The sequence below is a fragment of the Cricetulus griseus genome, chromosome 7 (assembly GCF_003668045.3).
Source record: "Cricetulus griseus strain 17A/GY chromosome 7, alternate assembly CriGri-PICRH-1.0, whole genome shotgun sequence".
NCBI lineage: Eukaryota > Metazoa > Chordata > Mammalia > Rodentia > Cricetidae > Cricetulus > Cricetulus griseus.
Genome location: NC_048600.1, coordinates 115,946,269 through 115,968,088, shown reverse-complemented (window position 1 = coordinate 115,968,088; position 21,820 = coordinate 115,946,269). Strand labels below are relative to the sequence as shown.

The following is a 21,820-nucleotide window of genomic DNA, read 5'->3' as shown; positions in this document are numbered from 1 at the left end:
CCCAATGACTCACAGAGAGATGAGTGCCAGGCCCCTCCCTAGAGACGTGTACTCAGGTGTATGTTCAGGTGAGATGGCATGGGGGCACCTGAGAGGAATTGGGGACCCTTCCTCCTATAGTTCCCTCAGGCCTGAGGTACCTGGAGGCCCCAGGCCTGCTCTCCATGGTTCTGTATCTGGCAGTTTGTGTGTGTGGTATGTGTGGTGTGTGTGTGTGAGGACTGGTGTGTGGTATGTGTGATGTGTGTGGTGTATGTGTGTATAGTATGTGGTATGTGTGGTGTGTGTGGTGTGTGTGTGTGTGGTGTGTGTATGTGTGTTGTGTGTTGTGTGTGTGGTATGTTGGTACATATGTATGTGTGAGTGGTTTATGTGTGGTGTGGATGTTTGTATGTATGTGGTGTGTTTGGGGTATATGTGGGGGTGTGGATATGTGTTGCATGTGGTATGTGTGTATGTTGTGTGTGCAGTGTGTGTGGTATTGTGTGTGATGTGGGTGTTTGTATGGATGTGGTTTGTGGTGTGTGTGTGTGTGTGTGTGTGATGTGGGTGTTCTGCGTGTGTGGTGTTTGTGGTTTGTGGTATGTGTGTGTGTATGTGTGTGTGTGTGTGGCATGTGTGTGTGATGTGGGTGCTTGTATGGATGTGGTTTGTGGTGGGTGTGTGTGTGTGTGTGTGTGTGTGTGTGTGTGTTTAATATGTGTGTGTGATATGGGTGTTTTGTTTGTGTGGTGTGTGTGGTTTGTGGTGTGTATGTGTGTGTTTGTCTCACAGTCTCACACAGGTCTGTACCCAAATCCTGCCTGCTGCACACTGATCCTTGCCAGGCTGTTGGGTCTCCCTCCGGCCCTTGGGTTCAGCATCTGTAAATGTTGGAAGAAAGGGGCTGCCTTGCAAGGGCACTCAAAGGGTAAGATAAATAGACAATAACAGCAACAAAAGCAAAACAGTAAGAATATGTGAAACTACCCCAGCAGGCATGCTGGCTTACACCCTAATCCCAGCACTTGGGAGACATCCCTAACCTGCGTTCAGCTCTTCCTCATGCCTGATATTTGCCCCTTCTTGTTCCCCTCATACGTGTTGTATGGTACCCACATGTACATCTGTTTATACACATACATATATTACATGTGAACATGAGAAGAGAACATAAACATAATTGCCTTTCTAGTTCTAACTCATGAATTTTGCAGTTTTAGTGGTGAATAAGTGTGTTAGAATATATTCGATAGTGAAATTGTACAATCCAATGTAATACTCCATGGCTTCCATTCCAAATGGCTGCTCAGACTGTACAGAAGTTCATTGAGTTGTATAGTCTTTGGGTCTTGTTAATTTTGGTATATGATTTTTTTTCTCTGTGTTAGCCTTTGCTGTCCTGGAACTTGCTCTGTAGATCAGGCAAGCCTCGAATTCAGAGATCTGCCTTCCCCTGCCTCCCAAGTGCTAAGATTAAAGGTGTGCACCACCATGACTGATCTTCAACCTTTTTTTTAAGAAATAAAGTTTAAAATAAAATTTAAAACCCTTTAAGCTGAGTGTAGGCTATACACCCATTCAGGAGGCTTAGTCAAGGGGATACATAGTTCATAGTCAGCCTTGGTTGGTTACATGATGATTTGGGGGGACCAACCTGGGCTACATGAGATCTTGCCTAAAAAAAAAAAACCTTTCCCTGAGACTTTAATGATGCCCCTGCCTAGATGCACTTAAGGTTCATGGTGAGGGCAGCCTGTATGCCCTCCTTTCATCTCATGCCTCTCAGATAGGGAGATGAACACTCAGACCTAGTGGCTGTAGACTTTTTGTTTTTGTTTTTGTTTTGAGAAAGGATTTCTCTGCGTAGCTTTGTAGACCAGCCTGGTCTCGAACTCACAGAGATACACCTGCCTCTGCCTCCCCAGTGCTGGGATCAAAGGTGTGCACCGACCTCCCAACCTTAGACGTCTTTGTTTTATTAGACTATCGTACTGTCTTGGTTAAGGTTTCTGTTGTTGTGAGAATTCACCATGACCAAAAGCAACTTGGGGAGGAGAGAGTTTATTTTGCTTACACTTCAACATCACAGTCAGTCATTGAAGGAGTCAGGGCAAGAACTCAAACAAGGCAGGAACCTGGAGGCAGGAGCTGATGCGGAAGCCATGGAGAAGTGCTCCCTTCCCTACTGGCTGCTCCTCCCAGCTCGTATACCATCCAGGCCCTGCCCAGGGTGCCCCCGCCACAATAAACCGGGCTCTCCCACATCAATCATTAGTTAAGAAAATACCCCCCACTGACTTGCCTGTAGCACAATCTTATGAAGGAATTTTTTCAATTAAGATTCTGTCTTTACAGGGGCTGGAGAGATGGCTCAGAGGTTAAGAGCACTGGCTCCTCTTCCAGATGTCCTGAGTTCAATTCTCAGCAACCACATGGTAGCTCACAACCATCTGTAATGGGATCTGGTGCCCTCTTCTGGTGGAGACACATCACTCATATACATAAATAAACAAATATTCATTTTTAAAATTCCGTCTTTACAGATATGACTCGGTTTGCATGAAGCTGACAAAAACAACCAGCACACATCCATAAGTATTGTATTTACATCTCCTGCCTCTGACTGTTCTTGGATTGACAGCTCTTCGTGTGTTTGCTACTGCAGACTCAGCACCTTTCAGTCTATCTTGCATTTAATCTCAGCAGCAATCCTTCCAGGCCCAAGCAAGTAGCTACATCATTACTTATTCGAAATGGGGCTCGGGTGGGTGAAGCAACCAGCCCAGGATCCCACAGCACAGAGAAGGCAATACTAGTGTAACCCAGCCATCAAGAGGAAGCCAGATTGCATCACATTTCCCCAGCCCTTCCTTGTCAATGCCCTTCCTCTGCTGGCCAGCACAGAAATGGGTGACTCTGTCCAGAGCTAGTTCTCTAGTCACCGACATTGTCAGACGGTGCGGGGCTCACAGGCTCTCTCACTTTTATCTCTCTGTTGCACCCAGAGCCTCCGGAGGAATGCTGGCCCACCTCTACTCTGCCTTTAATTACTCCTGGCTGTAATGAGTGCCTCTGAGCCCCTGAGACTCAAGCTTCCTTCTGAGCAACATCTTCAGCTCTCTCCAGCCCTGCCCTGCCCTCCCCAAACTGGCTTATGTGGGTCCGGCCCCCATCCCTGTCCCTGTTCCCAAACTCAGGTTTCTGCCACAATGAGCACCTGTGGGGGCCACGAGGAGGAGGCGATACAGGCTGAGACCACGACAAAGGAGGGTATGCCCAGATTGGGGATTGAGCAAGTAGCTCCCAAGGACAGCTGCTCCTGCCGCATACTGACCTGACTCTTGTGAGGCCAGCACAAGGACCCCTTTTTCCCATGCACTTAGCAATCCCACTCACCAGAGACTGCCAATGTGCCCATCCCTGCTCCAGATCCTGTCACAACATGGCGTGTGACCCCAGAGCCCACACAGGCAAACAACTTGGTTTAATTCTTTTATGTTTTCATTTTTATTCCTCTATTTCTTTTGCAACTGGGTCTCGATATGTAGCTCAGTTGACCTTCAACTCATGACCCTCCTGCCTCTGCCTCCTGAGTCCTGGGACTGTAAGTGAACAGCACCACCTGTAGTTTAAAATGTACTTTTATGAGGATGGGTGTTTTGCATGTCTGTGCTCCATTCCTGTGCTTGGTGCCCACAGAGGTCAGAAGAGGCATCTGAGCCCCTGGAACTGGAGTTACAGATGTTTGTGAGGCACCGTGTGGGTGCTGGGAACCAAACCCAGATCCTCCGCAAGAGCAGCCAGTGGCAAGTATTCTTTTTTTTTTTTTTCCGGTTTTTTGAGACAGGGTTTCTCGGTGTAGCCCTAGCTGTCCTAGAACTAGCTCTTATAGACAGGCTGGCCTCAAACTCACAGAGCTCTGCCTGCCTCTGCCTCTGCCTCCCGAGAGCTGGAATTAAAGGTGTGCATCACCACTGCCATGCCTGGCAAGTACTCTTAACCTCTGAGCTGTCTCTCCAGCCATACTCCCACCCCTCCACCCCATACCCCACTCTTCTATCCCCTTTCCTACCCCTTCACCTCCTGCCCCCACCCCATACACAGACACCTGTAGGTTAAATGGAGAAAAGTAGGCAAACTCTTAGCCCTTCCTGATTCATTGCTCAATGACCCTGGAAAATAAATGAAGATAACATTTGTTTGTTTGGGAATAGGGTCTCATTTAGTCCAGGCTAGCCTCAAACTCAATATAAAGTGAAGGATGATGACCTTGAACTTCTGACCCTTCTGCTTTTTACCTGGCAAGTGCTGAGATTACAGGTTTACATCATAAAGCCTTCCTGGTGAAACTGTTTCTTTTATTCTTCTTTTAAATTTGTTTTTGCTTTTGTTTGGTTTGGGTAGGTTTCTGAGACAGTCTATGTTAGCCCTGGCTGTCCTGGCAGTTGATGTGTAGACCAGGCTGGCCTCAAACTCAGAGATCCTACTGCCTTTCCTCCTGAGTGCTGAGATTGAAGGAGAGCACCACTGTGCCTGGCCCTTATTTTTGCGCATGAGTGCACACTTGACTGAGCTGCAGTGTCCATGTGGAGGTCACAAAACAGCTCTTTGCTTCCAATGCCATTGATTGGCATCAAGCACCTTTACCCACTGAGCCGTCTTCCCGGCTTGAGACCCTGTGAGTTTTCTTATGGATGGTTGGTTGGTTTTAAAGTGTAGAAGGAGAAGTTGAAGTAACAGCATTATCACGAGTCTCAGGCCAGCCTGGGCTACTTAGCAAGACCCTGTTTCAAATTTTAAGAAATTTTTAAAAATAAGCATTTAGGCAGGGTGTGGTGGTGGCACATGATCCCAGCACTCAGGAGACTAAGGCAGGAGGATCTCTGTGAGTTCGTCGAGGCTAGCCTGGTCTACAAAGTGGAGTTCCAGGACAGGCTCCAAAGCTACACAGAGAAACCCTGTCTCGAAGAAAAAAAGGAAGGAAGGAAGGAAGGGAGGAAGGAAGGAAGGAAGGAAAAAGAATCTAGAAGGAAACACATCAACTACAATACTCAGGTACATTTGGAGGCTGGTTAAGTTGTGTTTAACCAATTTTCAAGTTTTTCAGTAATTTTCCCAAATTACTTTAATAACAGTAATGTATTTTGCTTTAAAAAGTAAAGTAACCCTGTTGTAAGCAGCCCCTCTGTGGTTCCCAGTGTCCAGCCTCGGTTTCTACACCATCTGCCCTCAAGCGCCAGCTACCCAAACTCCTGCAGTGGCTCCCCAAGTTGTTTTCAGGCCTCTTATTCCCACAGTCTCCATAGACACTGGCTATCGCACCCCACCAGGCTCAAGTCAGCCTCAGATCCCCTCCCGACTGAGATGGGACTCGGTACCCAGACGGAATAAGGAAACCAGGAGGGCTCGACCCTCTCGACTCTGACTCCTGATCTAGGTAGGCCGTAATCAAGGACACGGTGGGCAGGGGTCCCACTCAGCGCTCTTGGTTGAATTCATCGACCTCGGACTGAGCCGCCAGTGGTGTCTCCCTCTGGTGGTTGTTATTTGTAACTACAGACAAATGCATTTTCGCGTGTTCTCAAGGGTGGGGGAGTACTAGCTTTACGGTGTAGACATTCAATAGTCATTTTAAGGACATGTTCATAAATCCTGACACTCCGCAGGCCTTTTCTTCACCCGTTCATTTCCCACAGAAATTTCTGAAACATCCACTAGTTGACCATTTGTAACATTCAAACACAAAAGACATACATGAACTCTGCCCACATTGCCTCAAAAATAAGGCAGAAGGTGTGGACCAGCACCTAAGGTTATTAGATTCTCTCTTCCATTTCCTCCTCTTTCTCTCTCCCCACCCTTCCCCTCCTCCTCTCTCTTATAGTCATCTTAAAGTCTCAAAACTGAAGGTCCCTGCCAGTGCCACTTCTGACGTTATCTTTTCCTTTCCTCAAACCCCAGGGCAGTAAGACAAAGCATATGTCGTCCCCTGCTGGAAGGCGCTGGTAGAACACCTAGAACTGAAATTCATTAAGATTTATTATTTTTATGGGTATGTGTGTGGCCTTGGAGACGTTTTATGTGTGCCACATACATGCAGAAGCCTGCAAAATTAGTGCTCTTAACTGCCAGCCAATCTTTCCAGACCCTGGAACTGAAATTCTCAAGATCATAAACCCTTAGCTTTTCATTGAATAAGTACTACCACACCAGTCCACAATAATTTTTTTAAAGATACGGAATGGCAGCTGGGTGGTGATTGGGCATGCCTTTAATCCCAGCACTCGGGAGGTAAAGTCAATCATATCTCTGTGAGTTCAAGACCTATAAAGCAAGTTCCAGGACAGGCTCCAAAGTTATTACACAGAAACTCTATATAGGAAAAAAAATAATAAATAGTTTCGTAAAGATAGGAATTATTTTTTGAGCCAGACATGTACACTTGTCTTGAACTCACTATGTAGCTGAGTTTGACCTTGTGCCCATGACCTGCCTGTCTCTACTTCACAAGTGCCCCAAAGCCACCTCGCTGTGAGGAAGCCTAAATCAAACCTGCTCAGAAGGAGACTGATGAGAGAGACAGAAGTCTAGGCCTCAGCATCTGTCCCTGCTGATTAGGGCCAGCCATCCTGACTTCTCACAACATGAAACTGTGAAGCAGAGCAGCCAGAGCGGCTGTCCTGTATCCCTCACTGACAGCATCCATGAGCACAGCTTCCTTGAAACCACTGGCTCTGGCGAGAAATACAACACAGCAACCTATAAGCAATGGAGGATTACCCAATCCCAAGAAAGGGCAGAGACAGACGTGGGAGGTTGTGCCTGCCATCCCAGCACGTGGGAGGCAGGAGCAGGAGGATTGCTGCCAGTCTGAAGCTGGCCTGAGCTTTGTTGTGAATTCCAGGCCAGCCTAGGTTAGAGTGGAGAGTGTCAAAGAGCAAAAGGAAAAGAAGGGACCTTCCTTTTGAGACTTCATCTCAAAAACAACAAAAACAAAAGGACGGGAGGGGACAGCCAATAAAAGGGGTCTGATGTGGGAGGCATGTGCATGGCTGGAAGGTCGGGTCACTGTTCCCATATATTATGTTCATACAGAGGCGGGCCTTCCCTACGAAAGAAGCCATGGGGACACAGTGGCCCCAGGTCCATCAGCCTGGTGTTAATCATTCACTAGGGTACACCTGGGTCCCATTGGCTGCCTGGGGACACAGCCCTCTGGGTGGAAGCCCAGCCAATATCTGTCTGTCCCACAGGCTCCGGGGCAATGGGGATGACGCTGGTGACACTCACTGAACTGAATGAATGGGTGTCTGGGCACTTGGGAGGCCTCCGGTCCCAGGAGAGAGGCGGCAGCCCTGTGTCCGGGGAGCTCAGTCTAAGACAAAGATGGCGGGGATAAGCTCGGAAGGAAGAGAGGGAAGAAATGCTTGGAGGGGAGAGACCAGAGAGTGAGCACTCAGATGGGCCTGGAGGAGGGGAAGGGAGAGGAAGCAGACTGAAGGCTGGGGCCTCTGAAGTTAGGGAGGAGTCTGAGGATGAAAATGATCATAGCTCAAGGAGTAGGTTCCCTCCTTGGGGACTGCGAGAAGGGGTGAAGTGGTCTGGAAGTAGAGGGAAGAAAAGGGCTAGGGAGTGTCCCCACTGTGTGTGTGTGTGTGTGTGTGTGTGTGTGTGTGTGTGTGTGTGTGTGTGTGTGTATGTGTGTACACGTGCCGGGGCCCCACACACAGACCCTCTCAACCTTGCAGCACTGCCTGCCTAGTTTTCTAAGCTGGAGAATGGAAACACCAATGAGGAGGACTCAAAGGTCATCGCTCCTCCCTTTCCAGACTCCCAGGCAGGGGACAGTGGGGGGAGGGGAGGGGAGGTTGAAGGGAGAGTTTCCAGGAAAGGGTCCACACACTTACCCAGCATCCTCTGGAACTTTTTCCATTTGGATAGCGTCCAGAGCCTCTCACACATTCTACTACAGAGGGCACCCCCAGCCCAGCACCCTGGAATGCTGAGGTGGCCAGGGCACCCCTTCCAGGTGGTCTTCTGGAATCCTGACCTGGCAAACAAAAACTCACTAAGAGCCAGGTGTGGTGACACACACCTGTACTCCCCACACTCAGGGTGCTGAGGTGAGTTCCAAGCCAGCCTGATATACATAGCAAGACACTCTTTCAAATCAAGCAGACTGACAACAAAAATCACCAGGGAAGGTATGCCCAGTGTCTGAGCTGTGTGACCCTGGCCAAGTCACCTTCCCTTTACAATGAGAGTCCCATTTCCTCCTCTGTAACAGCAGGGGACTGGACTGGATGGCGTGTACCCAGCACAGGATAAGCCTAACTGGGTACACATGGGGGTGAGTCCACACAACAGGCACACTGTTTTCTGTGACATATGCGTTCCTTCACACTAGGGTACTTACCTCTTATCTAGTCTGTGTCTCCAGGTCCTGATGTGCAAATGGGGTAACAGTAATACCTCTCATGGAGTCACCATGAAGATGACAGAAGTGGGTTTTACAGAGCCAGGCATTCTGCCTGGGAAGGTGTTACCTGGTACCTGGTACTAAAGGGTTGTCAAGCCAGCAGGCCAGACTACTCCATCTGGCAGGGTTAGGGCTTTTGTTCTCACGATATTCTTTTGTTTTTGTTTTTTACCTGTTTCTGGAAAATGACAATGGCCTTCAAGTCACAATCCTCCTATGAATAGATTTTAGCTTTAAGGCACTTTGAGGATATGATGGTATTCCTCAGGGTGGCTCCCAAGGCTGGAGCTGACAAACCCTGGCTAACCTGCTCATGAACCCAGACAAGATTTCCATTTTAAGAAAAGGTTTAGGCTGGGCAGTGGTGGCGCACGACTTTAATCCCAGCATTGGGTAGGCAGAGGCAGGCAGATCTCTACCAGCCGGGTCTCCAGAGTGAGTTCCAGGACGACCAGAGCTACACCGAGAAAACCCTGTCTCAAAACACAAAAACAAACAAACAGGGTTTCATTAGCCCGGGCTAGCCTTAAACTGCTTATGAAGTCAAGGATGACCTTAACTCTGAGCATCCTGATTCCACTTCAGGAATGTTGGGGTTACAGGTATGTGGCCATCATGACAGGTTCTGTTTATTTCATGTTTTGTTTTGGGTTTTTTTTTTTTGAGGGGAGGTGTCTTTTTTTCTTTTGAGATAGGGTCATCTCTCTATATTATGTAGACCCCTGGATGTCCTCAAACTTGACATGTAGACCAGTCTGGTCTTGAACTCGTGGATACAGGCCTGCCTCTGCCTCGCAAGTGCTAGTTTTATCTTTTGAGACAAGGCCCTGCTATGTGGCCTAGGTTCACCTAGAACTCTCAGCAATCCTCCTGCCCCATCCTCCGAGGAGCTTAGATTACAATTATGCCCCACCACGTTCGGCTTGACAGCAGTACTGGCATCCAGAGGCTACAAATGAGGATCAAGTCCTGTGTTTCAATTTTCCCAGACTCCCCCTTCCAACTCATGGCACTTGCCTTCACGACCTTGCAAATACGCAAAGACACACCTGGGACACCTGAGCGCTTCCTGAAACCTGCATTGGCAGCGGATTAAAGAGCTCCGCCACTCTAAATCTGACCCTCGTAACCCTTGCGCTAATGGTGCCAGTCTCTTCCCCCCACCCAGGGGCGGAGAATTCTAGAGGCCCCGCCCTCTGAACGGTGAATTGCCCGCCCCAAACGCACCCAGAAGCCACTCGGGGCCTCCTATTCCGTCCTGCACCGGGTCTGATCCAGCCCAGCTCGGACGCAAGTTAAGAATCCCCAGTGCTGTGAGCTCCAGACCGCCCGCCACCTGTGGGTAGGGGGGCGAGTGGGTTTGGTTATCGTCATGGCGACGGCGTGGGTGGCCACAGCCTTGCGGTCCGCTGCTGCCGCCAGAAGGCTGCACAACCCAGGAGGTCCTGGGGGCTCACGGAGACTGAGCGGTAGCGCGCGGCGGCGCGGGGCGAAGAGCGCCAGCCCAGGACGACGGCTCAGCACTGCCAGGCCTCGCGCAGAGGACGCCGAGGGCGCGAAGGGTCGTGTCCAGTCGCCTGCCGTCGAAGAGCCGTCGTGGACACCGCCTCCAACTCCCCTCGAATCCCCTGCGCCTCCCGCCGGCAGATCGCTGGTGCAGCGGGACATCCAGGCCTTTCTGAACCAGTGTGGTGCCAGCCCGGGGGAGGCACGCCATTGGCTTACGCAATTCCAGACCTGCTACCACTCAGTGGACAAGCCCTTTGCCGTCATGGAGGTAAGCCGATCCCGGTGTGGCCGTGTCACAGCAAGGAGATGAAGGCTCTTCAAAAACACGTCGTCAGTCTCGGTGTGCCAAGCTGCGAGCCTCCAAGCGCAGGGACGCAGAGTTAGTGCTGGGGTTGGAGCGAAGCCGTGAGGCTGCGGAATCTGCGGCTGGCGCTACTAGGAGAATAGGGAACCCAGCAGTCCAGCGGAGATGTCTGAGAAAGGCCCCTCGCCACGGACGCAGTTAGGGGTTCAGTGGGCAGAGTTGTCGCATCACCCCTCCCCCCAAGGTGTCCCAGAGTCCAAGGCCGCTGGGAGGAGCCGAGGTAGATAAGGGGGTGGCCAAGACCCAACGGGCAAAGGGCAGAAAGTTAGCCAAAAGTGGGGTCTGAAGGCACCTGAGTAGAGTAGGATCACTGAGGATCCCAAGGTCCGAGTAGGAACAAGCCACTTAGAACCAGTGTGGTGTCCCTGAACGCCCGCCCCTGTACAGGTGGATGAGGCGGTGTTCCAGTGTCCGCAGGCGGTATCCAGCCTGGCTTTCGCCCTGGCCTTCCTGCAACGCATGGACATGAAGCCGCTGGTGGTCCTGGGGCTGCCGGCCCCCACGGCACCTTCCGGCTGTCTTTCCTTCTGGGAAGCTAAGGCACAGCTTGCTCAGAGCTGCAAAGTGCTGGTGGATGAGCTTCGGCATAATGCAGCTACTGCTGTTCCCTTTTTTGGCGGCGGATCAGTGCTGAGCGCTGCGGAGCCGGCCCCCCATGCCAGGTTAGTGTCGGCCCAGCCCACCTTGGCATCCTCCGAGTGGGCCACTCTGCTGGCTCTGCCCTTGGTCCCTCTTGAGCATCACATCTGGCCCACAGCTATGGTGGCATCGTCTCGGTGGAGACAGACCTGTTGCAGTGGTGCCTGGAGTCCAACAGCATTCCAATCCTGTGTCCCATTGGGGAGACGGCTGTGCGCCGTTCGGTGCTTCTTGACTCGCTGGAGGTGACCGCGTCTCTGGCCAAAGCCTTGCAGCCCACCAAAATCATCTTCCTCAATGATTCAGGAGGCCTGCGAGACACCAGGCAGAAGGTGTGCCCCTCTCCCATGCCACCTCATGACACTAGCAAGACTGAGTCAGCCCCCTGTCCTGAGTCCTCAGCATGACTCCACCGCAGGCCACAGGCCACAATAGAGCAGTAAGGGCTAATAGAAGACCAGAGAGGGGGGTTGGTCCTTGGTGGCCAGATCTGAGCCTTTCCAGGTAGAGGACTTTGGGAGGAAGTAAAGGTTAAGTGGTCAAAGAGAGGTCCTCAGGGCAGGGCCTAGGTTGGTATGGGTGTGTATCTGCTGGAGGCTGGAGGCTCAGTATTCTCCCCGGGACTTAGATCCTCAGCAACGTGAACCTGCCCGCTGACCTTGACCTTGTTACCAACGCCGAATGGCTGAGCATCAAAGAACGGCAGCAGATCCGGCTCATCGTGGACGTGCTCAGCCGCCTGCCACACTACTCCTCTGCTGTCATCACCTCCGCCAGCACACTGCTCACCGAGCTCTTTAGTAACAAGGGTGAGGGCTGCAAGAAGATGGGCCGGGCTGGGTCCCAAGGGTGAGAGGCCTGGGTGCGGGCCAGCAGGAGTGGCTGCTTTCCGAGCCAGGCTGGAAGCTGTAGGGAGAGGCTGCACCAATGGCTTCCTGATGCTCTGGAAGCCTGAGAGGGGGTGAGAGAACCCAGACAGTGGGGACTAGAGGAAGGAACTCAAGAAGAGGGTAGATGGGTGGAAAGCAAATCTAACTGTACACCTGGCTCTGGCCCAACTGTCCAATCTCTCCAGGCTGTGGCACCCTGTTTAAGAACGCTGAGCGGATGCTTCGAGTGAGCAGCCTGGACAGCCTTGACCAGGGCCGCCTAGTGAACCTAGTCAACACCAGCTTTGGCAGGAAGCTCCGGGACGACTATCTGGAGTCACTGCGCCCTCGTCTGCACTCAATCTATGTCTCTGAGGGGTGAGCCTCTGGGCCCCAGAGGGCAGAGCCCAAGGTCCTGAGCAGGGCAGTTTCAGGCCAAGAAGTCCCAGCCTGCCTCTCTCCTGCTGCGCCAGGTACAACGCGGCAGCCATTCTGACTGTGGAGCCTGTACTAGGGGGTACCCCATATCTGGACAAATTCGTGGTGAGCTCCAGCCGCCAGGGCCAAGGTTCCGGCCAGATGCTGTGGGAGTGCCTTCGGAGGGACCTGCAAACGTTGTTCTGGCGCTCAAGGGTCACCAACCCCATCAATCCCTGGTAGGCCTTGCCCTCCTCCTCCAGAAGCCCCAGCCAGCCATGCCCCAGGCTCCACCAGCAGGGCAGCTGGGCATTCATTCCCTCCTTTCACTTGCTTCCCTTCTTCAGGGAAAAGTCTCTCAGGTCAAGGTCACCTAATGACATTCTTCAGTCCCACATCTCTGCTTTCTTTGAAGCAAGTGGCATTTAACTAGGATTATCATCAATCCTGACCCTTGTAGCTCTCCTCAGGCTCAGTTGCCAAGCTCCTGACTCCAGGCTCTGAGGAACTTCCTCTTTCATTCAGCAACCACATCCTCAGCCCCCGCTGCTCTACCCGCCACTAGAAAGTAACAAAGTACCAGCTCCTTTGCTACACAAGGTAGTAGGGCGAGGTGGGGATATAGCATCCGTGCACCCCCTACTCCGCTGCCCTTCTCACCTTCCTAGCTGTGAGATCCTGGCAAGTTATATAGGCTTCCTGAGATTCTCTGTCTCTGGCTGCTGTTCTTAGGATAAAAATAACAGGCATCTGGTCCTAGTGGGGTGTCATGTAGTAGATAAATATCCTGAAAACAGAGTAAGCACTGAGCAATCCCTTGTCCTAAGAGCTGGCCCTTTTGCCTCCACAACCAGGTACTTCAAGCATAGCGATGGCAGCTTCTCCAACAAGCAGTGGATCTTCTTCTGGTTTGGTCTGGCCGACATCCGGGATTCCTATGAACTAGTCAACCATGCCAAGGGGCTTCCGGACTCTTTCTGCAAGCCAGCTTCTGACCCGGGCAGCTGACCCACCATCATAGGCCCTGTAAATCCTGGGATGGCCGAGGTAGACCAAAAGCCATGCCTGCTGGGGATGACCCTGGGCAGCAGAGGGGAGGAAGCTGCACCGTGCCTGCTGAGGCACTAGAGACACAGAAAGAGTGAAGCCAGACAAAGACCCTGTTCCAAAGCCACAGTCAGATGGCCTTTGATGTTCCGCCTCGGCAATGGGGCTGGGATTGCCTTCCAGGGCTCTACTTAAGGTAACCAACTTTAAGGGCAGGCCAGTTTCCTTGGCCTGTGTTGTCTTGAGGCTCCTTCATTTTACACAGCATCTAAGCTCACCTGCTCTACCACTCATTTTACTTCCCTTGTGTCTTGCAGTTCTTCAGGAGGCCTTGATTAAAATGAAAATGCTTGTCTGAGTCAGTCACACTTGTCTCAAAAACATACCAAGACAGCTTAAACTACAGGAAGGGTTTCAGGATATGTGATCTTTTTTTGATAGTGGGGATGTCACCTAGGACCTGGGACAGTCTAGGCAAGTGCTCTACTACTAAGCTATAGCCCCAGTGGATGTTTTAAGATTTCTTTTTAAAAGATAGTGACCCTCTGGAAGCAAGTGCTTGAAGGCCAGGGGCCAAAAGATACCTGCAGAGATGGAAGGTACTGAGGGTAAACACTCCCACTGTCTCCCCACTTAGCAATCAGCAGCCCTTAGAGGTGTACTTCCACTCTTAGGTCAGGAAACATTCTCCACAGATCACACAGCTGCTAACAGCAACAGCATATTTACCTTTAAGAACCCAGAGAAATCACAGGATGGCCTTGGCTTAAAAGCCCAGACTTAGACATTCTCCCTGTCCCCCTACAGACCATCTGTCATCTTTATAAAACCAATACATCTTAGCTGGGGAACAAGCCAGGGCCCAGAGGTTTTTCATTCAATGATTTTTGGAGATTTTTTTTTTTCAAATGATCTCTCTGTATGAGTGTGAGTGTGTGTTTCATGCAGGTACCCACAGAGGCAAAGAGGACATAGGACGTAAGATCCCCTGGAGCTGAAGTCACAGATGGCTGTAAGCCACTTGACATGGGTGCTGGAAATCAAACTGAATCTTTGAAGGGGCAGCCAGTGCTCTGTCACTGAGGCCTAAACATTTTCTTAAGATTTATTATGGGAGCTGGAGAAATGTGCCAGTGGTTAAGAGCACAGGGTACTCTTCTATAGGATCCAGATTTTATTCCCAGCACCAATGTGGTGGCTCCAGTACCCTATACCAATGTGCAGGCAAAATACCCATGCATATTAGGAAATATTTTCTTTATGTCTGTGTGTTTGTGCACGCACCTATGAAGGGATCCACCAAAGCAGTGGATCTCTTGGAGCTGGAATTACAGGCATTTATGAGTCACCTGACATAAGTATTGGGATCTGAACTCAGGTCCTCATGACTGAACAGGCACTCTTAACCACTGTCATCGCTCCAGCCCACCCCCACACAAACACACCCCATTTCTTGTGGCAGGGTAGCCCATGCTGGCTTGAAATTCACTATGTAGCTGATGACCTTGAACTCATCTTCCTGTCTTCACGTTCTGAAGTGCTGAGATCATGGGGATGTGCCTCCATACCAGATTTATTCCTACTGGATGGGAACTGAACCCAGGTTCCCAGCTGAGCAACCTCTCCAGCCCTCGTTCAACACCTTCTGAACAATTTTTGATACACCAGGTGTCTTTATAAGACCACCATGGCACATCAGGAACCATGGCAGGCCCAAGGGTGGCTAGCCTACCTTCCTCTAGGGATTATGTATACCAAGGATACATCTGGGTTTGCACATTCCACAGACCTGACCAGCCAGCCATCTAGCTCCAACTGGATTTGCTCTGTGATTTGAGGCAAGCTGCTTACTTTCTCTGAATCTCCCATTTCCTCATGTGTAATATGACATTAGTTCTTTCTAGCTACCCTAGCCAAAGATGTCTTCAAAAGAGCTGCCCCAAAGGCAAAGAGGGAAAGACAGGCTATAAAAGGGCTGGAGGGGAAATCTAAAGCCTAAACAAAGCTGGACATAGAAATATGCCTGTAACCTCAGCATCCAGGAAGTAGAGACAGGAGGATCAGGAGCTTGAGACCAGGCTAGGTTACATAATGAAATGCTGTCTCAAAAACAAAATTAATGCTGGATGTGGTGGCACTCACCTTTAATCCTGGCACTTAGGAGGCAAAGGCAGGTGACCTCTGAGTTTAAGGCCAGTCTATTCTACAGAGTGAGTTCCAGAAAAGCCAGGGCTGTTACAGAAACCCTTTTTCAAACAACAAAAAGACAGAGGCTCTCTATGTATCCCTTGGCTGTCTTGGAATTCACTCAGGACCAGGCTGGACTCAAACTCACAGAGATCTGCCTGCCTCTGCCTCTCCTCCCAAGTGCTGGGATTAAAGGTGTGCACAACTCAGAACAAGCGTTTTTTTGTTGTTTTGTTTTGTTTTTTGTTTGTTTTTTTTTTATAAAAAACAGTTGAAGAACTATGGGAACTCTCAGAACAGGGGGAGTCTTAGGAGGTCCACAATGGTGTTAACCCTAGATGATCTTTCAAGAAACTCCAAATCAATCCCAGCCAATGGCAAAGTGCCCCATGGGGAAGACAGAAGCAAAGGCAAAATGTATAAAATGTTTATTTTTGGAGAACTGTGTGGTCTGGTGTTTAGGAGGGTGCTCCACCTATCCAGCCAAACAAGGAGCTGAGAACTGATGCAGCGGCAGGCATCCCGGCAGGTCTGTTCCACCCTGCACATCCCAGAGCACACCAGGGCCAGCTCTCAACTCTACAGTGGGGTCAGAGAGCTGGGACTGTTTGTGTCCCAGCAGACCCCCAAAGAGCCCATGTGACTTCTGTAGCACCAGTCACTCTGCCCCTCCTTACAGGGCTCCCCCTACCTGTGTGAGTACATACACACACCTAGTCTGAAAAGCACTGTTTAGCTGCATCTGCCAGGTTCCAAAAGGAATTTTCACATTTGCTATTTCCAGATCTTCCTCTGTCCCCCACTCCTAATACCTGCACCCCACCTCTGCCTTACTCCTTTCGCAGGGACTCCGCCCTCCCTGGACACATGGGGGAGAGGCAGCTGGCCTCAGCCCTCCCCTAAAACAGTAAGAAGACAACAACCCTACGAGGGTTACAGCACGAGGGCTTCCATCTTCCCAAGATCTGAGCCACAAACTTGGGGAACAAACCTTAACTATTTAAAAAAAAAAAAAAAGGTAAACAAACAAATCAAGAAGCATAAATAAACAGCAACTGGGCCAGCAAGGAGGAAGGTAAGGTGGCCCTCAGTGGCCCCCTGTGCCCAAATCAGCCTCTCCCTGCAGAACTCAGCCATCAGTAGCCAAGATGACAGCAGCTCCAAAGATGCCCACACTCTCGCCAAGTAACTTCATCTGGTTCCAGAACTCGACACGTCGAGTGTTGTGCCAATAGGAGACATTGCCATCAATGAGCAGCATGACCGGGGGCAACAACACAGCCAGGATCTGGGCAGCCAGGGTCACGTAGTAACCTGAGAGGAAGGCCAGGGCCAGGACCCCGTAAAGCACGAAGAACATCTGGACCATCAGCTCCCCTCCTGGAAGATGGTTCAGGTATGCCAGCCGGTCTTCCTTGCTGTGCTGCAGCGAGTAGGCCTAGAGACACAGCACCTTTTTGAGACTCCAGCAGATGAGGGCCTCCCTGAGGTGGTGCCCACAAATCAGCCCCTGTAAAGTGAGCCTCCAAGTCCCCTCTCAGGATACGGACCCTCTGAAAGTATGGACTGTCTCCCGCTCTGTTTATAGGGCCCCGGGAGACTGGTCTCTGCTCCCCTGGGAGCTTCTGAAAGAAGAAGTATGTCTCCACAGTCAGATGGAGACTCCCACTTTTGAATATACACACCATGGAAAGCCACATAGAGCTCTGCACATGGGATATGATTTCTGGTTCCTATGATGAGGTCTCGTGCTTGAAGCCCATCTGTGTCCTTAACTACACTGACCTTCCCAAACTCCAGGAAGGGCAACCTGACTATCCTACGTGGCCCCCATCAGCTCTAGGTGGTAGAGTTACAACCAGGGCTGAGTTGTCCCTCTCTCATCCTTTGGAAGCTGAAGCAATGAGAAAATCACATCTTATTTGCTGGACTCTCAGAATTGGGATTGAATGGTCAATTCAACTCATTATCTAGCTGGTGGCAATAATGTTGGAAGGACGGACCCTCAGCCAGGCATTTGGAGAGCCCTCAAGAACTCAGGAGCCACCAGAAATTACCTGCAAGGTCTTGTTCTACTCAACAGATAAGGATTCTGCCAGGCTTAAGCTCACATTTCACTCCCACACAAGTGCCTCCAATTAATAGAACCCCAACCTACCACACAAATGAGGTAGATGCCCAGGAACACCTGGCCAGTGGACTGCAGAGAACGGCTTCGGGGTTTCCGACGGTATAGCTCCCCGGCCCCACTGGCCAGCACCAGAAAGCCACCAATGATGGCAACTGTGCGCGAGTACATTCGGACCTAAGGCCAGGGGAAAATGGGGCCCCAGTCAAGAACTGTGATCGTTAAATTTCTCTTGGTTGTCAAGAACACAGAATGGATCCCTTCTACACATCCCGTTCTATCCGATGAGCCCTCTTACCTATTCCAAGTGTGGTGGACTTGGAGAGAGAAACTCTCTTTACAAGGCAGAAAATGAGAGCTGAGAGGGGATAAGAAAACTGGCCATGGTCCTACAGAAAGTGACAGAACCCAGATGCCCGTGTGGCCACCTCCTCCACCCCTAGTCTCCACCCCTGGGTTCTTGCCTCTATGTAGTACAGACTCTGTATCAACTAAAGCAAGAATAGCCGGGCAGTGGTGGCTCAACACCTTTAATCCCAGCACTTAGGAGACAGAGGCAGGCAGATCTCTGGGTGTGAGTTTGAGACCAGGGTGGTCTGCAGAGTGAGTTCCTGAACAGCCAGGGCTACACAGAGAAACCCTGTCTTGGAAACAGACAAACAAAAAACCAAAATAGACCCACTTTCCCATAGGTGTTCACACATCTGCCTCCCCTACTGGACTAACAGTCCAGTCCTTGAAGGCGGTGCCTCCGTACCACCTTACCTTCAGGTTTGCAGTGGCCAATACTGCTTCTGCATTTGCAAACACAAATTCTGCACTAATAATATCAATTACCTCTCCAAGGTCTCTTGCTTTATGAGTGTGGGGTTAATAAAGGGGTGGTTTAAAGGAGTCTGGGAATCAGGTAACTCTGAGTTACAGGTACTGTAATTCATTGTGGCATGAATTTGGAGAAAGTCCATTTCTTACCTCAGGACCTCCATTATAGGAGGAAGGTCTGTGTGGTCTCTATGGATCTGCCACTTCTGTGCTCGGTAATAACCGCTACAAAACTGCTAAAAACCTAGTGCCTCCGTCTTCCCAGGCTTCACATTAGGGAGGCACCACACGTGCCCACCAGGACTCTACAGCTCCTTCCCCATATCGAAATGTCTTCTAGAGTTTATGTGCTCACCTTTAGCCAGTCCCCGTAATGGACGTAGCCTCCGATGTAAGCGGCGTAGGTGCTAATGGCTAGCTGGAGCGCGGCGCCCAACGCAAACCAGCGCCGTTTCACTCCGAAGGACATGAAGCTAGCACACAACACAGCTGCTGCCATGTCGAAATACAGGTAAGGCACTGGGATGTCGGGCTTCCTGTGAATCGAATGTAGGGAGCAATGAGGACAGAATGAACGGTAAAGTGTCTAAGCTCCCGCGAGCTCCACTGATCTCCAGAAACTGGAGGCCCCTCTCACTGCTGGGGCCACCGCATCAGCTCTGGTCGTATAGTGGGACCAGAACATTTCCCAACCTGTCTGAGTACCAATCCCACCCAGTCCAAATGTCCCAACTTCTGGGCCCCAACTTCCCCCAACATCACCGCACCCCAGTTCCTGGGACAGGCCGTACCGCCCCCCACCGCATTCGACGGCTTCGTGGGCGCGCTCACCGACGCGCCTCGGCCCTTTCAGCGTACAACATGAGCTGGCTGAAGCAACCCCAAAAGGGGCAGCGCGTGAGCAGCACCGAACCCAGCTGCATGATGAGCTGCAGCATCCAGCGTCTCGAACCAATCTTCGAAGACATCTTGGGAAAGGGCAGTCCGCTATGGCCTCACCCGGGTCTGAGAGACCAGCACGGAGGATAATACGAGCAACTTCCGGTCCCTTACTGTTTTCTCTTCGTCGGGAAACAAAGCTTTTGCTCTCTAGTTCCGGGAGGAAAATGTGTTCTAAAAGAGGGCGTTCAGCCTTTCCGAACTCTGCCTGTAGAGAGAGCTCAGAGTTCCTCTTTGTACTTTCAAAGTGGGATATTAGCAAGGAACACAAGGTTGGATCACCAAAAATTTTGGATCGCAGCTTGACGTATGGAAGCAAACAACTCTAAATGTAACCAGACGTGGACTCTAACCTGAAAAACAATGCTGCGTCATCTAAACTGAGACTCATCTGTGAAATGGGGATAATGACATTCTTCTACCTCACCATTGTTGGAAAACCGAAATTGAACAAAGGTGGTCCTAGCACATAAGAAGGGTCCAATAAAAGGGTGTAATGTATCCACATAGGCCCCAGAGAGACGTCTTTGGTTTTGGAGTCCTCTTGGCTCTAAGTCACTTGTCTGGTCTTGATGTCTTTGTTTCCTGAGACAAGAGGGAGGCCTACACATTTATGACATCATACTCAGTCCATTTTTTCCAACTGCAATATTCCCACTCTACCCCAAACAACCATCAGCTTGACTTCAGCGCCCTTCCAGTGGTCTCCACCTCTCCTATTGTTACATACTCGCTAAACATTTTTCGGGAGGGGTTTGAGGGCTGATTTTATTGTTCACATGATTTCCTATATAGATCAGGATATCCTCCAATTTGTTATCCTCCTGTCTGCACCTCAAAGGTACAGAGATTGTGAACACGCTTCACCATGCCCGGCAGCTACTTTCCCTTTTAATCATGGTAGCAGAGGCAATTGTGCATTTGCAACTCTCTTATGAATAAAACACACAACACACACACAAGATTGTGAATTTCAGGAGTGCAACAACTATAAGCATGTAGTTTCTATTTATAGTCTCAGAGTTAAACATACATTCAGGAAATACTTGCTACACAAACAGATAAATGAACATGTGGTGTTGTCACTATGTCCTGTAGTTCACAATCAGTGTTCAGCAAATATCAATGAAAGGAGCAAAAGTTCTGGGCAGTATGTAGTTACCACCACAAAACTTCCCCATCTGTATTTTGAGGCACACATACCACACACCCTCTAACAGATTAATTCACCCTCTAATATTGAAGTTAAAACCCTGTAAGCACTCCAGTGCCAATGGGTCATTTATTTTGGATCGGATTTCAATTCCCTGGAAAGAATTCATGTCCAAACAACATTTCTAACAATGAGGATAAAAATCTTCCAACTACCTGGTGAGTGGAAGGTGGACAATAAAGCCTTTTCACTTTTTTCTTTTCTTCCTTTGTCTTTTAAGACAGGATTTTACTATGTAGCCTGGCTGGCCCATAACTTGCTATGAAGACAAGGCTGGCTTCCAGCTCACAGACATCTACCATCCTCTGCCTCCTGGGTGCTAGAATTAAAGTCACCATGGCCATCTCATGTTTCTTTTCTTCTTTGTTTAATCATTTACTTGTTGCCTTTTTGAGACAGAGTTTTTCCGTGTAACAGTCCTATCTGTCCTGGAACTCACTTTATAGACCAGGCTGGCCTTGAACTCACAGAAATCCACCTGCCTCTGCCTCTGCCTCTGCCTCTCAAGTACTGGGATGAAAGGTGTTAACCACCACCACTTGGCTACATTTCTTCTTTTTATTATGCAAAGACTAGGTAAATCAGAAAGAATAAGGATATGTATACTTGTATGACTCGATATATGTTTATATGTTTATTTATTGTGTATACAGTGTTCTGTCTGCATGTATGTCTGCAGGCCCAAGAGGGCACCAGATCCTATTATATATAGCTTTGAGCCACCATGTGGTCGCTGGGAATTGGACTCAGGACCTCTGGAAGAGTAGCCAGTGATCTTAACTGCTGAGCCATCTCTCCAGTCCTTTTTTGTTTGGTTGGTTGGTTTTTCAAGATAGTCCTGTGTAGTCCTGACTGTCCTGTAATTTGCTCTGTAGATCAGACCAGCCTCAAATTCAGGGATTCACCTGACTCTGTTACCCAGAGCACTAGAATTAAAGGTGTACACCACCACTGCCCAGCTGGATTTTTTTTTTTTTTTTGAGACAGGGTCTCACTATGTAATCTTGGCTTGCCTGGAACTCACTATATAGACCAAACTGACTTTGAACTCATAGAAATCCACCTACCTCTCTGTCCCAAATTCTGGGGTTAAAGGCATTCACTTGACCAATCCTGGCAGACGTGGGACTATTTATGTCCATAGAATAATTCCAGAAGCCCACTGGCCCTATTTCCACAGGCAGTGACCCACTCTTCCATCATAACCCCAGCAATCAACTTCAAC

At 50.0% G+C, this 21,820-nt stretch overlaps 2 protein-coding genes across 3 annotated transcripts; one reads left to right on the top strand and one right to left on the bottom strand.

Moving 5' to 3' along the window:
• Positions 1–9,833: 9,833 nt before the first annotated feature.
• Positions 9,834–13,267, top strand: Nags (N-acetylglutamate synthase). The gene is made up of 7 exons (XM_027427945.2): positions 9,834–10,238; positions 10,722–10,996; positions 11,092–11,305; positions 11,602–11,782; positions 12,049–12,220; positions 12,316–12,498; positions 13,114–13,267. The coding sequence occupies exons 1-7, from the start codon at positions 9,834–9,836 to the stop codon at positions 13,265–13,267; spliced, it is 1,584 nt and encodes a 527-aa protein (XP_027283746.1).
• A 2,638-nt stretch (positions 13,268–15,905) lies between these two features.
• Tmem101 (transmembrane protein 101) lies at positions 15,906–19,479 on the bottom strand. Of its 2 annotated transcripts, none has more exons than XM_027427946.1 (4): positions 19,275–19,479; positions 18,799–18,979; positions 17,652–17,798; positions 15,906–16,931 (listed from the first exon to the last, which is right to left on the bottom strand). In XM_027427946.1, exons 1-4 carry the CDS (start codon positions 19,409–19,411, stop codon positions 16,623–16,625), a joined length of 774 nt encoding a protein of 257 aa, XP_027283747.1. In that variant the 5' UTR covers positions 19,412–19,479; the 3' UTR covers positions 15,906–16,622. The 2 variants fall into 2 exon arrangements, with proteins under 2 accessions (XP_027283747.1, XP_027283748.1); XM_027427947.2 differs by having other exon boundaries at positions 19,211–19,331.
• Between the last annotated feature and the right edge of the window lie 2,341 nt (positions 19,480–21,820).

Coding starts and splice junctions, on each gene's coding strand:
- Nags (XM_027427945.2), top strand. CDS start 9,834: ATGGCGACGGCGTGGGTGGCCACAGCCTTGCGGTCCGCTGCTGCCGCC. Junction 11,783..12,048: donor CGAGCTCTTTAGTAACAAGG/GTGAGGGCTGCA, acceptor CAATCTCTCCAG/GCTGTGGCACCCTGTTTAAG. Junction 12,499..13,113: donor ACCAACCCCATCAATCCCTG/GTAGGCCTTGCC, acceptor CTCCACAACCAG/GTACTTCAAGCATAGCGATG.
- Tmem101 (XM_027427946.1), bottom strand. CDS start 19,411: ATGTCTTCGAAGATTGGTTCGAGACGCTGGATGCTGCAGCTCATCATG. Junction 18,980..19,274: donor GAAAGGGCCGAGGCGCGTCG/GTGAGCGCGCCC, acceptor TTCGATTCACAG/GAAGCCCGACATCCCAGTGC. Junction 16,932..17,651: donor GCATCTACCTCATTTGTGTG/GTAGGTTGGGGT, acceptor CTGTGTCTCTAG/GCCTACTCGCTGCAGCACAG.